Source organism: Brienomyrus brachyistius, chromosome 17 (genome assembly GCF_023856365.1).
Source record: "Brienomyrus brachyistius isolate T26 chromosome 17, BBRACH_0.4, whole genome shotgun sequence".
Taxonomy (NCBI): Eukaryota; Metazoa; Chordata; class Actinopteri; order Osteoglossiformes; family Mormyridae; genus Brienomyrus; species Brienomyrus brachyistius.
The window spans coordinates 607,422-623,151 of record NC_064549.1 but is presented as its reverse complement, the minus strand read 5'-3'; the positions used below and the strand labels follow the sequence as shown (position 1 = coordinate 623,151).

At 50.8% G+C, this 15,730-nt stretch overlaps 3 protein-coding genes across 4 annotated transcripts; 2 read left to right on the top strand and 1 right to left on the bottom strand.

The window, feature by feature from the left end:
- Positions 1-228: 228 nt before the first annotated feature.
- Positions 229-7,479, top strand: lrch3 (leucine-rich repeats and calponin homology (CH) domain containing 3). Its single transcript, XM_048980293.1, has 18 exons — positions 229-536; positions 2,635-2,779; positions 2,888-3,014; positions 3,137-3,242; positions 3,543-3,679; positions 3,764-3,873; positions 4,330-4,423; positions 4,710-4,830; positions 4,921-5,051; positions 5,169-5,309; positions 5,410-5,457; positions 5,550-5,603; positions 5,804-5,837; positions 5,919-6,086; positions 6,178-6,269; positions 6,353-6,490; positions 6,572-6,649; positions 6,840-7,479. Exons 1-18 carry the CDS (start codon positions 296-298, stop codon positions 7,032-7,034), a joined length of 2,160 nt encoding a protein of 719 aa, XP_048836250.1. The 5' UTR covers positions 229-295; the 3' UTR covers positions 7,035-7,479.
- A 1,349-nt stretch (positions 7,480-8,828) lies between these two features.
- LOC125711422 (dynein regulatory complex protein 9-like) lies at positions 8,829-12,898 on the bottom strand. 2 transcript variants are annotated; one of them, XM_048980297.1, is made up of 10 exons: positions 12,876-12,898; positions 11,575-11,698; positions 11,337-11,434; positions 11,085-11,213; positions 10,924-11,005; positions 10,647-10,808; positions 10,367-10,441; positions 9,967-10,098; positions 9,788-9,889; positions 8,829-9,662 (listed from the first exon to the last, which is right to left on the bottom strand). In XM_048980297.1, exons 2-10 carry the CDS (start codon positions 11,695-11,697, stop codon positions 9,561-9,563), a joined length of 1,005 nt encoding a protein of 334 aa, XP_048836254.1. In that variant the 5' UTR covers position 11,698; positions 12,876-12,898; the 3' UTR covers positions 8,829-9,560. The 2 variants fall into 2 exon arrangements, with proteins under 2 accessions (XP_048836254.1, XP_048836253.1); XM_048980296.1 differs by lacking the exon at positions 12,876-12,898 and adding an exon at positions 11,862-12,133.
- rpl35a (ribosomal protein L35a) lies at positions 12,205-14,959 on the top strand. The gene is made up of 5 exons (XM_048980299.1): positions 12,205-12,266; positions 12,760-12,799; positions 13,811-13,963; positions 14,464-14,608; positions 14,898-14,959. The coding sequence occupies exons 2-5, from the start codon at positions 12,789-12,791 to the stop codon at positions 14,919-14,921; spliced, it is 333 nt and encodes a 110-aa protein (XP_048836256.1). The 5' UTR covers positions 12,205-12,266; positions 12,760-12,788; the 3' UTR covers positions 14,922-14,959.
- The last annotated feature ends 771 nt before the right edge of the window (positions 14,960-15,730 follow it).

The window sequence follows — 15,730 nt, the reverse complement described above, 5'->3', positions numbered from 1 at the left end:
CAACGATTTTATTGGCTTTCATTATAAATCGTGTAATTTATTACGCCTGATCATCCTACGCGTCCCCATTTTTTCAAGTATTGATCTTCTTCAGATTCAATAATAAATCACAACATCATGACATGGCACGCGCTCGGTTTGTTTTGCCGACTGGCGTCACCCTTCCGCACTGCGCACGCTCAGATTCTTCCGGCCTCTCCCCTGCCTGTCATTGCAGGCAGCCCTCGCTGGCTGCGCATGCGCATAGCTGGTCGGTCCACTACGCCTAGGACCAAGACAGTGGGAGTTAGCTGTAATGGCGGCTGCGTTGTTACTGTCTGCAGACAGTCCCGGACCCGTTTTCCCAGTCGGCGCCGGAGCGGCCGGCGCGCCCGGTAATGGAGTAGGGGCGGCGGGCGTCACCTCCTGGAACCGGTCTCTGGACAGGGCCTTGGAGGAAGCGGCGGCTAACGGCTACCTTAACCTCAGCGGCAGGAAACTGAAGGAGTTCCCGAAGTGCGCTTCAAACCACGACCTTACGGACACTACGCGAGCCGGTGAGCGAGGCCGGGAAAGGGGCGTCGTGTAGTCAGGGTGATCCCGGGAAAAGGAGGGGACTCTACTGGACCATGGAGCGACCGGGAATAAATAGGGGCGTGTGAGGCACAGCTGTTTACGTGTTAAGGAAGGAGGCCCTTCTGGGAGGCTGCCAGGCTTCACCTGGAAGTACGAGGCCCGTGACTGGGGGCTGTGTTAGGGGGGTGAGAAATCCCTGTTCCTGTCCGGAGAAACCCCACGGTTGTCGTTGAGGTAGCAGTATACGACAGGGCCGCTGGTGTCGCGTATAAATACCGCGGGAAACGTCCGCCTAAGTCTAGAACAGCGAGGCGTGCAGATTAAAACAGCCCCACACCAGCACGCTACCCGGCCGCGGCCGACCCCGTACACCGCAGCCGGTTTCGGTTTGAGGTTTTTTATGGTGTACTGTTCCTCTGTTGTGGAGATGATGGCCGATCTTAGGAAGATAAGGGCTGGGCTGTCGTGCATTCCTGCTCACTTCGCGGTCTCTCCTCCCTCTCAATTTCAAACGCTCACACATTCATTGTCGCGGTTGCTACCCGCTCGTCATAAACTCGTCACCCGTGCTGAATTCTGTATATAGTTTAAGTTGAGAGCCAGCTGGGCTCACACGTACAAGAGTAGGAGGAAGATGCAATTGACTGTACAATGACGTCCGTACTTAATGCATGTTTGGTGACAGGTTTGTGCTGCTATTCTCTGGGTTCGTTTATTTCATTAGATACTTCCACTCAATGTTATTCCAAGTGTCATCCTTTCTAAACTCGTGGAAACAGAGAATGGGCCATCCCCTTATGTGTCCCGGGAAGGCAAGGTTAGAAAATGCAGAGGTCATTCGGAGGAAGGAAAAGAGGCAGAGGTGAAATTGGCAAATGGACTGTCAGAAAGGGAGGCTGTGATGGAGGGTGGGAGAGCGAGCAAGCAAAGTAGCCAGGATGTTGTCATGGGCACCCTATCAAGGGGCAGAGAACTGGGGAGACCCCAGAAAGGCAATTGAGGCAGCACTGGGGGAGACGTAACTGTATGTTCATGGTGTCAGATGAAGGTAATGATGAGTTTAAGAAGGTCTGGTTAAGGTAATTGCTAGTGTGACAGGCAGCTGGGTAGGGGGAGCAGGGGACATGGGGTAGGGGTAAGGCAGATTGGTGTGTCAGGAATGTACAAGGCTCAAGGAAGACTGTGTAGTTTGTGCAGTGGGGAGGTCTGTCCATTGAGCACAGAGGTACATATTCTCCCCTCTGTGATTGAGGGGCATCATTCTTCTCTTTCTGAATGTGTTTCTGCTGGCTGTGACTATCTCTGGTATAAGGCTCCACAGCAGTCTGTGCACTGGAAGAAGTTAGTGCATGCCCGGCAATCCTATTGTAGATCTTGTTTGATTAGATTGTGCCAGATGAAGGAGGAACTCTTTGACCCCCCCCCAGCCATGGTCCTGCCTCTAGGCACGCTGACTGTATGTTATTGGTGAGGAAGTGGACGGCTTCGAGCCCAGGCTTCCTGTATCCCTGACCCCAGATCACAGCTGCAGCGTACGAGAGGCATCTAAGGCCTCGGCAGCCACTGTGGTCTGGACAGCTGGGTCTTCTCAGAAGGACCGGACACCTGGCGCTTTACACCCGGTATTACACGACCCGCTTGGAGAAGCTGAGGGACGCATGTCTCTTTGGCACGGGGGGGTTGTGAAGGCTTAACGGCAGCTGTCATAGCCGATTACTCCCTGCTGTGCCTTGGATAAGTCCTATCGCACCTGTATGTGCCATCCCCTACCCGGCAGGTTCATATGCCATGTGGTGCATCTCATGCCTCATTATGTGACACATTACAGCATGATGATGGCATCCTGCAGTGGGGCCTCAATCTTCACAATGACCTCTGCACACCTGCCATGGTGGGGTGGTGACTGACTTGTACAGTGAGTCGTTCACAGCCATTGTCGTGTATATGCCGTCCTTATGTAGGCGTGTGTGTGTGTGTGTTTTCTCGAGGGGGAGCTTAATAGCACTTTAACGGCCGTGTCATTAGATACGTGGGTTTTCCAGTTTGTGATCCTCTCTTGCCCTCCCTGTGCGAGTGCAGACCTGTCCCGGAATCGGCTTCCCGAACTCCCGGTGGAGGTGTGTACGCTGGTCTCTCTGGAGAGCCTGAACCTTTACCAGAATTGCCTACGCTCACTGCCGGAGAACCTGGTGAACCTGCAGGCACTGACGAACCTCAACATCAGGTGATGAACACACCGTGAGATGCAGACACACGGCAACTGGGCAGCGGCAGAGTCGGTATCTTCCCAGTCACTTATATCTGAGTGTGTGTCTCTTATCGCTCACGCCAGCCGGAACCAGCTGTCCACGCTTCCCGGGCCCATCTGTAGCCTTCCCCTCAAGGTTCTGATAGCCTGCAACAACAAGCTGCTGTCTCTCCCCGAGGAACTGGGCCAGCTGCGGCAGCTGACGGAGCTGGTGAGTTACCATGCGGCGTGACTCGCAATGTCCTTCACGTATGCGGAAGTGTGGGCTTTACATGTTGCCTTATCTTTTGAAAAAAAATTAAAATGCTTTCGCTGTGGTGATGGTCCTCCTAGGATGTTAGCTGCAATGAGATCCAGGTGCTGCCGCCGCAGATTGGCCAGCTGGAGGCTCTGCGGGACCTCAATATCCGGAGGAACCACCTAGTGCGGCTGCCTCCAGGTACCACCTGCCAGGGACTTTCAGCCCTGACCCTGCCCGCCCTCTGTTGTGGCCCTGCCCAGCTGCCTGTCCTGACCCCGCCCATCTCTGTTGTGGCCCTGCCCAGCCGTCTGTCCTGACCCCGCCCATCTCTGTTGTGGCCCTGCCCAGCCGTCTGTCCTGACCCCGCCCATCTCTGTTGTGGCCCTGCCCAGCCGTCTGTCCTGACCCCGCCCACCCTCTGCTGTAACCCTGCCCAGCTGCCTGTCCCGGCCCCCCACTCCCCCTCTTTAATACTGGCTGTGATGTCCTTGCATACAGAGTTAGCAGAGCTGCCACTGGTGCGCCTGGACCTGTCGTGTAACAAGGTGACGACCATCCCTGTGTGCTACCGCAACCTGCGTCACCTGCAAAGCATTGTACTGGACAACAACCCACTGCAGAGCCCTCCAGCGCAGGTGAGACTAAGGCCCTTCACCAGTGGGGCCTGGGGGAGTGTCACTGTACTGCCGTGACAAGCTTCCTGTTTCCGTGTGTCTCAGATCTGCATGAAGGGCAAGATCCATATCTTCAAATACCTGAATATGGAGGCATGTAAGGCAGCACCAGAGCTGCCGGAGTATGAGAGGAGAACGCTGCCCTTTGGCTCTTGGTGAGGCTCCTCGCTCGAATGGGACTGATACTTGTGGCTCCGTGATTTGATTACTGCGTACCGTACTTTGTGAAAGTCTTAGGCAGTCAAAGGAAGTGTGTACGTTATTTATCTAGGTGGTAAGTGTATATGTGCTTGGAACACAAAAACACAATGTAACATCAGAAAATATGCAAAATAAGATATAATAAAAACCGACAGGAATTTCTTCTGCTCTCCAAAAGGTCACTGATGTTTTGTTGGATGCTAGACTCGCACTGCATTACAGGGCTTTACCTCACTGAGGGGAGCGTCTCGTTGGCAGTGTGTAAATCTGAGTGGTGGCCAGAACTCCTTCCCTGTGTTTATCTCATCTAATGCTTTCAGCAGCCGGCCCCAGCCCCCGCCTGGCTCTTCTCCTTGTCTGTCATCAGTTGTCTGCTCGTGCCGTGGCTGAGTGTCTGTCTCTCCCTGCAGTGCTGAGGAGCTCTTCTCCGGCCGGCCGTACGGGGCCCTGGACTCTGGCTTCAACAGCGTGGACAGCGGCTACAGGCGGTGGTCCGGTAATGAGGTAAGAGCCACGCTCATGGGAGTTTTACATGCACAAAAATGTTGAGGGCAGAAGGAAAAGTGATTGCTTCAGAGAGATAGCCAATCAGATTGTAGAGGAGGTGGGTTCAAGCAATGAGAGGAAATGGGACCAACCAATCAGATGTCATGGTCCCACTTGTTCTGGTTGCTTGGGCCCACCTCTTCTACGATCTGATTGGTTCTCTCTTGGAACCAATGATGTTCCTTCTGCTCTCACAGCATGCTTGCTGGAGTGTGTTCTCACTCTGTATCACCCTCCTCCCTAGCCTGCAGAGGAGCTGGCTGACCTGCCCCTGCGCATAGCCGAGATCACCAAACAGCAGCGTCAACGCAGAGAGCGGGAGAGAGAGGAGGGCCGCTGCGGACCCCCAGTGACCAACGGCTCTCGTGAGTGCCTCTCCTCTACCGGCCCTCTTCCTTCTGCCCCCACTCCCTCTCTCCCTCCCTCCCTCATACTCCTCTCTGGTTCATTCGCAGTGGAGTCTGAGCTAGAGCAGATAGACTACATTGACAGCTGTGGAGGGGAGGAGGAGGAGCCTGGTCATCGGAGGTCTCTCAGCCTGAGCTCACAGTTCATGGCCTACATTGAGCGGCGCATCACCCGGGAGGTCAGTGTTCCCGTGAGCCTTTCGTGTATTTGAATACCCCCCCGCCTCGCTGCGCCCGTCATCCCGCCCCCATGTGCCACCCGTCTGAGGCGTCTCCCTGTCCTTGTTGCGATGCAGACGGGCGCATGCGATGCTGCAATGTCAGGGGTCACCGTGGAGCGTGTGAGGAGGGAAGCCCAGCTGGCCGCCCAGCGCTACGAAGAGGAGAGACAGAAAGGCCGCTGCGCACAGAGGGAGGCGCCGTTGAGCTACGTCAAGGTCAGCAAAGTCTGTGGGGACGCTGAGTCACGATGAGAGAGCGTTGGCCGGTTGGCTTTCAAGGGGGCCGAGTTCATCACTGATCTGTTTCCATCCTCAGCACAAAGCAGCACAGAATCCCAGCAAGTCAAGCCCCACAGACTACGAGGTGAGCGGTCCCCCCTTCCCCCCCGATCTTCACCCTCACACTTTGGCGTGTTCTCCCGGCTCACACGTGTGCTTGTTCCCCATCTCCCGCAGAACCAGTGTCCTTCCCGGCGCTCCACGCACACGGATGACTCTGCGCTTTTCGTGGTAAGAGGCCCTGAGCTATCTGGGCCCCTGCCCAATGCCTCGCGTTGCTCTCATTGGCTGTCTCCGCTGGCTGCCCTCCCTATCAGTCACCATCCCCTGCTAGCCATGTCTCTTTGTCATGTTGCCATGGCAGCGATATCACTTGATTCATTACGTTTGTTCCCTAATTTCCCTTTGTTCCCCCTCCTGCTTCTCCTTAGCTGGGTGAAGACCGGTCCCCGCTGTCTCCTCCAGGTAAGTGCGACCTCTGACCCTGTAACACGTTATGTTTTTAATCACAAGGGAGGTCTTAATATTTCTGTCCTCTCCCCCCAGCTTACCAGTCGTCATCCTATGCCGGCCCTGTCACCCCGCCCTCCCACCGGGGTCCTCTGGCCCCGCCCTCCCACCGGGGTCCTCTGGCCCCGCCCTCCCACCGAGGCCCTACCTCGCGGCCCGACAGCTTCCTCTTCCGCGTGAGCCAGAGAGAGGAGCGGAGGAGAGGTGAGTGCTGAGCGAGCCGCCTCGCTCTCCTGCAGGCCCGCAGGATGCTCATTATGTGACGCCCCTCTACTTGGCTGCCTCCCCCCATTAGATCAGGGGGCTCCTCAGTCGCTGGAGCCCGTCCCACAGTCGCCCTCCGGTCCCGTAGGAGAAGAGCTGGAGTTGGTGGAGCAGCTACGCAAGGCAAGAACGGCACACTGGCACCGTGACGCGCTAGCTCTGCGGTCTCGCTCACCTCTGTTTGACCCCGGTACTCTAACCCACAGAATATCGAGACTCGCCTCAAGGTGTCGCTACCGAGCGACCTGGGCGCCGCCTTGACTGATGGGGTCGTGCTGTGCCATCTGGCCAATCACGTGCGGCCCAGATCCGTGCCTAGTATTCACGTGCCTTCGCCAGCTGTGGTGAGTGGCCTGTGTCTGGCTGTCTGTCTGTGAGTGTGTGCGCACACCCCATCTGACCGTGCCGGCGCCCTCGCTTCACAGCCCAAACTGACCATGGCTAAGTGCCGGCGGAACGTGGAGAACTTCCTGGAGGCTTGCCGCAGGATGGGTGTCCCGCAGGTGAGGCTGCCCTCAGCCCTGGTCAGGCGACCTGTAGCTCAAACAGCTAACAGCCATGTTCTGCTGCTAACGGGCCTGTTCTTCTCTTCCCTTTTTCCCTCTTCTCTAACCACCCGCTTCTGTTTACTCTGTTTCCACTGCCCTCCCTGCACCCTCGTCATAAATCCTATCTCATACCTGCCTGTGGAAGGAGCACCTGTGTTCCGTGGGGGATGTTTTGGGCGCACAGGGGGTGGGCGTGTATGGCACAGTGAAGGCCTTGCTCTCACTGGGTCCCCCACTCCGGTCTGCTCCGCCAGCACACCTGGCAGGCTTTGCACTTTTCTACCTGTCCGTCATGTCAGTGCTGTGTGCTCTGTACTGCCACCTGCTGCCCTGCCTCTGAACTGTCACACCTGGGCTGGCTGTGCGCGGCCATTCGCACACTCTGGCACGGTACTGTTTCTCCAAAGATGCCCACAAATTGGCGTGCGCTCATCTGGTACGTCTTCTGCGAAATTTATGTGGGAGCAGGGTACGTGAGAAAATGACGTATGTCTCCTTCGTGCCTGGAATCAGTGACTCTGTGTGCCTTTGTCCAGCTAAGCACAGTTAGGTGTGTAACATCCCAAACACAGTGAAGTGCAGTGATCAGCATCCAGGCCCAGCATTGATTACGGCTGTACACCTTTATTTAAGAATCACTCAGATGCCCTCAGGTGCTCAGGAACAGAGAAATGGCCCTGATTTAGACTCTACCTCCTGTCTCCCAGCAGTGCACTTAATTTCCTGGTTCGTTGACTGACACGCTTGTTACAGTTACACACTTTCCTAATAAAAGTCAGACTGTTCGTCTCCATGTCTTGCTTTGCTGAACGCACACACACTCGCATGCTGTGTAAGCCGTCACGCTGCGGTGCTCTCCATCCATCCTGCTGTTGGTTGCTGTGTCTCCCACTCTCAGTGCCCCCCTCCCCTTCCCTGCTTCTGTAACACCTACCATGTTGAATTTATTTTGTATTCTTGTTTTTTTTTTTTTTGTTGTGTTCATTTCGTTATGATCCTGTTTCCATTCCATCCACTGATGTGTCTGTGTTTCATCCCACCCCCCCACCCCACCATGCCCGCGGCCTTGGACATGCCCCTTTCCCATCAGGCCTCACTCTGCCTCCCCCTGCACATTCTGGAAGAGAGTGGGCTGCCCCAAGTAGCAGGCACAGTGCAGGCTCTGCTGGAACTAGCCCCCCCAAAGCACCCCCCCACCTCTCCGGCTGCTGTGGTCACCATATAGGACTGATGCTTGGATGGATCATTGCAGGAAACCCACCCTCCCAACCAAAATCTTTACTTTTGTGACCGGAAGAGGTGGTGGAACACCATGGGACCTGGCCAAAGGTGGAGATTTAATGTCAGCTGCAATACAACCTCCAATCAGCTTCCTGGGGGGGGGCAGTGTCGGACCTGTCCCAGCAGCTGTTTTCAACTGACTGACACAAACTCTTTAAAACCAGTCAAGAGGACAGGGAGATGTTTATAAAAACCTCATTAACTTACTTTAAAACAAACGTTAAATCATTATGACTCATAGATAGGTCTTATTATTCTCTTTCTGGGTCTGGTCCCTTTGAGGGATCGTTGACTGTGCAGTAACTGTTGTTGTCTGCATGGTCCGTGTGGGATGTGATGCTTGTCCACCTTTTCTCATGATACCCGCAGCATATTTTGAAGTATGCAGTAAGCTATAGGGCATAAGCGTGGGTATAACACGGGGCACCCACACTCTGCTCTTACACTGACGTGTGGGGAGTTGCAGTCCCGTAAATGACCACGAGGTGGAGCCAAACGCAGGGTAGTTTGGTCCTCCTCCTGATCAGTAGCTGAAACTGTCATATGTATTACATTTAGTATGATATATGAAATGAAATACATGTAACAGTTGCATTTTTTTTAAGGTATGCAAAATGCTGCAGTACGGTTTAGTAGTGTGCCCTAAAGTTAAAATTAGGAAAGCACTTGAAGGAGATGTTTTCTTCTGGAGAAGTCTAATCAAGCACACTACGATTTTTATATTTCTTAATTTGTCCGTCCTTCCATTGGAGTGCAGGCCGGAGACTCTGGGTAGGTCAGACACCAGTAGTTTTGCTATTAAATTTAGTCGAGACAAACACTACTGTACAGATTATTTTTTTCTTTTCCTGACATGGTATTTAATGAAAAAGAGGTCTGGTCCAGTCCGAGCCGTCCAGGTGAGCTTGAGTTTGGCCCAGCTGCACGGACTTCTGCCTGCTTTTATCATTTTGATGCGCTGTTCCTTCACATGGTCCTGTAGGTGAGCGACATTTCTAGCAGTACTGTAACTGATTTCGGTGTCACGCACCCTCCCAGGCAAATGCAATCCTACTTAGGTGTGATGTGACTCCGGTTAAGGCTGAAAAATCAGGTGAGGTTTGTTCCCTCCCAGATGATGCAAACGTGCGGAACAGCCGTGCTGCGTTGCGACCTGACTGACGCGTCGTGTCCACCGTAACATTCGGAGCAGGGAATGAGTCACATCTGATTCAGCCACCTCTTTATTGTCTGCTGACACGGACTGTGACATAGTTGTCCTCGTGCAGTGTTCTCCTCCCCTGAGGACAGGGCTGGCCACCACAGTGACTCTAGTACATTCCGTACGTTTATGATCACAAGTCCTCATGGAGCCGCTTCTTATGAACTTCCTCGTTATAGGTCATATGAATATCAGAAAACGGCATAGTTTGGACTCGAAAGCTGACAGTACTTCTAGCGGGTATTTGGTTACTTTAAGAGCATAAATAAATGAATTTCATTCAGCCTAAGTGTGTGTTTTTTTCTAACCCCTGCCCCCATTTCAAACTGGTCATGTGAACATTTGATCAGATGGTCACATGGTGGCCGTTTTAGTTCCCTTTATTTAATTTTTCTTCTTCTTCTTCTTTGCTGTCGTCATCCTCTTTTCCTTCCTGTGGGGGCCCATCTGCCGGCGGACCAGAGTGCCTCTCCACCACGATTGGATCTGGGGGAGAAAGGGGTGGGGGGGGCATAAGGGAACAGAGGAGGGATCCTGAGGCCTAATATACAACCAGCAGCACATTCATGGAAAGGGCATGAGCACACATGTCATACAGCCCCATAGCAGACCTTAAGGGCAGCGATCCTCTGGTTCCGCTCCGTCTCCAGCTGCTGGTGCAGGAGTAGCTTCTGGACACGGTCCTCCTTCACCACCTGCTCGCTGTGCTGGTACTAGAACACAGTGGTAGCCTGGTCAGATCTCTGAGGGGGAAGAGGAGCAGGCAGACCTGTGGGACCGGCAGACTTGCCTTCCTGGCCAGTTCCTGCAGCTGCAGGAGGTTGCTGGCCCTGGCATTCCTGAGGGTGTTGATCTCCTGCTGCTTCTCCTCCATATCCCTTTCATATTGCTCCATCCACGTCTCCAGCTTCTCCTCCAGGTGCTTGGAGACATCCGGTGACACATTCTCATGTACAGCATACTAATCGGGCAACGTATTCTTCTAATATGTGACATATATTCGTTTTTTTTTTTATATAGCGTCTTTCGCAACAAAGTCGCCCCACGGCACACAAAAGTGTCTGGCAATCCATTATTATTCATACAAGGTAGTATGCAGGGTTACAATTCACATTATTACACTTATACTCCATAACACAGTGTCTGCACACTGAAAGCTAGTCAAACCCCAGGTTCCTTCAGCTTCGTACTGCCTGGTGCCTCCTAAGAAATCCCTCCATCTCAGCACGAGCTCGTTTTTCCTCTTCCATCCTGTCGTGAAGAAACTGAGAGCAAAAGCAGCAAATGAAGATCTTCGTAAACCTACAAAGGATGACTGCTTTCTGTGCCCTGGCATGAGAGACCCATGACCCTGGACAGTTCTTCCTTTGGTCAAGTCTGCCTGACCTGGCTTGTGATTCATGAGTATTAGATTTCCAAAGGTCAGTCTACAGCCACTCAACACTGGCACTGATGTGTGAACAGAGGCACCTGTATCATCTCCAGCAGCTGCTTCTCAGAACATGCATTGAGCTTCTGCCCCTGATAGACCAGCAGTTTGGAACACTTTGTCACATAGCTCTTCTCCAGTGCTGTCCTGGCTTTCGTCTCCTGTAGCTGGTCTTTAAGGTGAGCTATGAAACAATCTCGGTCCTGGAAAGAGAATGCTATATGCATTATATATCCATATTCAAAGGAAGCCTAGCACCTGCTCCCCCACGGACCCTGTTTATCCCTGCCAGTGATGAATGCGATGGGCTTCCTTTACCTGTAGTTTCAGGGCGTTTTCCTTTCGGATATCCTGCAGTTGTCTCTGCAGGACCTTGGTCTTGTTTCTGCCCTCCTCCTCCCTGCCACACACAGTACAGTTTGTGCACAGTCACGTGACATCAACATACTGAGCCGGTTACCACATAGTACGGTTCTAACTTCAGGATGACGTCTTGTAGTTGGTTTTTCCGCTTCTCTTCTTCATCTACGATGCATAGCAGACTGTTGAATGTCCCAGTTGCCTGTAGCTCTTCCAACAAGGCTGTGATTGCTTGGTCCACATAGTCCCTGAGAAATCCATAGAAAATCTGCAATCTCTCTGAGAGAATCGGCTGTGTGTGTTTTTATGCTGCATGGTGTCGGTAGCATGTTGCTGAGTGTGCATGCATGGGAAAGTGTGCCTGTACCCACCTGTCTCGCTGCACCTTGGACAGGTAGGCAGGTAAGACGGGACTTCCCAACTCTCTGTGAGACCTATGTGGTACATCCCCAATGTCTGCTGTGGCAGCCTGACAGACCGAGAGAGCAGGCAAGATGCACGAATCAAAAACCAGAATATAAGCGATACGTTTCAACGATGCAGAGGGGGGCAGATATAACAGTGCAATGCATAAACGTTACAGGACGAAAAGGCAAAATAGCTAGACACCTCTTCCGCAGAACGACCCTGTCGAGCCCGCATGATGTTTCCCAGGATGGCCAGCTGATCAGCACAGTCCTCCAGTACCGTGGTTATCCTCAGCAGCTCCACCGCCTTGAAAGGCGACGCCATCCTGCCGGTGTCCCCGCAAAACGGAAAAAATAAAGTTACCGGAACACGCTAGCTTTTTTGCACCTGCTCTATGGATGTGGATCTTCCAATATCTTTATTACATTCTCCAAGTCCGAAGCACATTAAAGCTGCGGAAAGCAATTATAACCGCACATGCCGCTTACCTTGCTCGTTAGTTTACCGCTTGTGTAAACTTGCGTAACCATGGCAACAAGGTATCGCAAATAACAGACCTTTCCATTAAATTAAATTGTACAAAATAAAAGAAAATCAATTACATGAATAATAAATAAAAAGTTCATTTGTAGTAGTCTGGTCTCATGGTTAGATATTTCTTAGATAACATTGGTATAGAGAATAACACTGACATCAAATTATTAAAAAAAGGTAGCAATACAAAGCACGATAAACACACTGTTCTTTACATTGTGTCATGAATGTAAAATATACATGCATGTTCCGAAATAAATAAAATATTTATAATCAGGCGCCGCTTTGGTCACACATGGCATTAATTTCCCAGCATGCCCTGGGCTTATCCTTTTCCTCCATTTTTTACATCTGTGCAGGTGAGAGACGAAAACAACCCAAATATAAATAGGTTTTTCAACGTTCGTTATACGAATTTGGGATGTGATTTTTATTGGTTCATAAAGAAAACACTTTCCACTTAATATTCTCTACGATGTGTTTATAAAAGAGACTAGGATGACAAAGATATTTAGTGGATGTTGGCTGTTCTGCTTCAGCCAACCGTGAGCTGCCAGCATACCGGCTATTCACATTAACTCTTACTTTAATACTAACTGTTAAATGCAGTTCTGAATAAACTGGTTTCGATTAAGGTGTCCCGTGCAATACGATATGTGGCTTTGAGGTAGAGGGTGTCCCGTAAAGAATACCTCAGCGCCATAGGTTAGTGTATAACCAACTGGCTGTGTAGCTAATGGTACAAAATGGCCGTCTGAGTGTTAACGTTAACGGAAGAGCGGCTCTCTTGGATGGTCCGTAGCCTCTACATAATGCGGATCCTTTCCTAACGATTCTCTCTTTTCCTTCCAGGTTACGAAGCCGGACGCCTGACGATCATAATGCCCGGAAGGTGAGTAGAGCACTGTCAGCCCGGCCCGTATCGTCGTATTAGCAGTTCGTGCGCTTCGGCTTCTTCCCCTCATTACCGTGGCTATGGATGTACCGGTATATCAGCGGCGTGTGTAGTGACACCGTCAGAGGGTGTCGGTGATGTTTGTAGCCCCTGTACCCGTCACACGTGTCTGGGGGCGGCAGGGTCATTGCAACCCCATAGTGATTGCGGTGAATGTTCTGACAGCTCTTCATGATTTTTTTTTTTTTAGCGGGAGTGTAATAAGTGTGTTTGAATATTAATTTGTTTACAGTTGATTTCCGGTGCCTGTTAAGGTGTTAATACGTAGATAAACTTTCGCTGTTTCATTGTTAAGGTACACTGTTTCTTTGGGAATGTATACATACTAACCGTCTGTGTATTAAATGCCAGATTCCGTTCCAGAATCGTTTGTTTCTGATACAGTTAATGTTGGATGTATTAGTTGCCTTCAGATTATTTGCACTGCATGGTGCTGTGCACGCATAGCCTCTGTTCCCTTGTCATATGTTGCACTGTGGTCCTGAAAGCATGAAGCTTTCCATTGTATGCTTGCATGTAGGGTTGCAAAGTGGAATTAAATAATAAATAATTCCGGAAACTTTCCATTGGAAGTTAAGCTGGGGAATTTTGGAAATATGGAACTCCATGCGAGCTGTCAGATACAGAGAAGTAAGCAAGCTGTATGAATAATACAACAGTGAATATGACTTATAGGCAGTGCATTTTGATGCAGATACTTATTTTGGGGTGTTTTTCCACACAGTTACATACAAGCACTTGGATACATAACGATATCGCTATTAGTTCCATCAAAATTGTTTCTTCCAACTCCATTTAAGTTGTCTGTTACAGGCTAACCTACAATTTTGCAAATTTCCTGTTAATTCCCACTTCTGACTTTCAAAAATTCCCCGAATTTTGCGACCTTTACTTGCACGTAGGTGACACTCGAGATGACACAACTTGCCATGTTCCCGTTCTTTCCAGACTGTGGAGCAAGGCCATCTTCACAGGCTACAAGCGTGGTCTGAGGAACCAGCGTGAGCACACGGCTCTGCTGAAGGTGGAAGGGGTCTACACGCGCGAAGAGACAGACTTCTACCTTGGCAAGCGCTGTGCCTACGTCTACAAGGCTAAGAAGTAAGTTTGAACTGGGCGGCCTCGTTTGGTGCTCAGTGAGGAGGTGCGTGTTTCAGTGCTTCAATCTCTGGTGGGGCTATTAAGTGCCCTGATTGGCGAGTGAATGTATGACAGGCAGTGATGGTCCTATAACGCCTAGTGCATGCTTCCATTTGTGTGTACATACATTATACAGCATTGTCTGTGTATGCATACAGACATACTTGGCACATGCGTACAGTAGTTAGTTTGCACCGGACCGACAGATTCCGCCTGCTGAAATGCCTAGTAATGCACTATCAATTCCTTAGATATTCCTGAGCGTACCTCCTGTCCCGTGTGTGCAGCTTATTTCACCTTGTACATCGACCTGATCATTTGTTCTGTTGTCAGTGGTCTCTAGTCAAGACAATTACATCCCGTGTTTGTGGTTTCCATCTTGCTGCAGTCTTCTGTGCCCGACGTGGCCCCCGTTTACTTGCCAGCTCTGCTGAGATTGAAGTTCTCATTCTGTCCCGCAGAAACACAATGACCCCTGGTGGCCAGCCCAACAAGACCAGGGTCATCTGGGGCAAGATCACACGTGCCCATGGCAGCAGTGGGATGGTGCGTGCCAAGTTCAGGAGCAACCTGCCCGCTAAAGCCATCGGACACAGAGTACGAGTGGTGAGTGTCAGCTGCTGTTTGTCCACTAACTAATGTTTTAACTCAGTGTGAGCAGATTTAACTGTGGAAAGTGTCATTTCCTTTGGCCTGAAAACCAGGTTTGTGGGGGGGGGGGGGGGGTGGTTGTGAGAGAGTCCATACCTCCCCACCTTGCAGGTTATATTAGGAGGCTGTCTAACATTATTTACCTGTGAATGAAGCTCTAAATATTATTTAAATATCATTGTGGCCATTAAGTGTTAGCAGGTGACTTAATGTAATGAGATTTTCTCTCTCCCTTTCTTTCCAGATGCTGTATCCATCACGTGTGTGAGCCTTTGTGTACATTAAATAAAGTGGTCCAATCCCTAAGCAGCGTGTGCCCGAGCAGTCAATGGGGTGGCAAATGGGGGGTGTCACTGTTGGTTCATTGGCTTTTCACATGTGATTCTTTATGTCGGTGTGGCCCTGTGTACTTGTGGATGACCGCATCAACACACTGTTGGGCATGTTGCTCCAACTTTCACAGGATTTGTGGCTGAGGTCAAAAAAATGTACAGCTGTTTGAACTGAAAAAGAGTTTGCTAAGCAACTATATCCTTTTTCTTCTTCGAGGTCAGAGGTCATTGCAAATGCAGTAGGTGAGTTGGAAAGCCCTGAATATAGATGAGATGCAGGGCCTTGCATTTGTTTTTGCAAGCTATTCCTTAGGGTTGGGGCCCTTATCACTGTCTTCACATCATGCATTGGGCTGTAGAATTGCTTGCTTGCGCTGCATTCCGTTTACCTTGGAGGTCAGAACACGGAGCTGGGAATGATGTCACACTCGAATTAACCTTGTTCCAGTACAGCAAGTCGGAAAGCCATTAAATGATACCAGGGACCTGTTTCATAAAGAAGATTTATTACTTAGCCAGAAACATGTTAGATTTAATTTACTGCAGTTTAATTTGCATTTATTTTTGAGGTGGGCTTACCTCTAGCTACTTACTGTAACAGAAAGTAAGTCCTAAGTTAAGTATTTGAACTGTTTGACACCGGTCACCAGACCAGCACCCTGAATTGTCCTCTGTACTGAAAATTTAGATTGCTTTTATTTGGTGCCCTATACAGAAAGTGGAATGTCACAAACGAATGGGAAGT

Excerpts from the sequence above, each read along its gene's own strand:
- lrch3 (XM_048980293.1), top strand. The coding sequence starts at position 296 with ATGGCGGCTGCGTTGTTACTGTCTGCAGACAGTCCCGGACCCGTTTTC. Across the intron at positions 5,458-5,549 it reads CAAGCCCCACAGACTACGAG|AACCAGTGTCCTTCCCGGCG; the intron begins GTGAGCGGTCCC and ends CATCTCCCGCAG. Across the intron at positions 5,838-5,918 it reads GTCCCCGCTGTCTCCTCCAG|CTTACCAGTCGTCATCCTAT; the intron begins GTAAGTGCGACC and ends CTCTCCCCCCAG.
- LOC125711422 (XM_048980297.1), bottom strand. The coding sequence starts at position 11,697 with ATGGCGTCGCCTTTCAAGGCGGTGGAGCTGCTGAGGATAACCACGGTA. Across the intron at positions 11,214-11,336 it reads TCCAAGGTGCAGCGAGACAG|GGACTATGTGGACCAAGCAA; the intron begins GTGGGTACAGGC and ends TGGATTTCTCAG. Across the intron at positions 10,809-10,923 it reads AAAACGCCCTGAAACTACAG|GACCGAGATTGTTTCATAGC; the intron begins GTAAAGGAAGCC and ends TTCTCTTTCCAG.
- rpl35a (XM_048980299.1), top strand. Across the intron at positions 13,964-14,463 it reads TACGTCTACAAGGCTAAGAA|AAACACAATGACCCCTGGTG; the intron begins GTAAGTTTGAAC and ends TCTGTCCCGCAG. Across the intron at positions 14,609-14,897 it reads TCGGACACAGAGTACGAGTG|ATGCTGTATCCATCACGTGT; the intron begins GTGAGTGTCAGC and ends CTTTCTTTCCAG.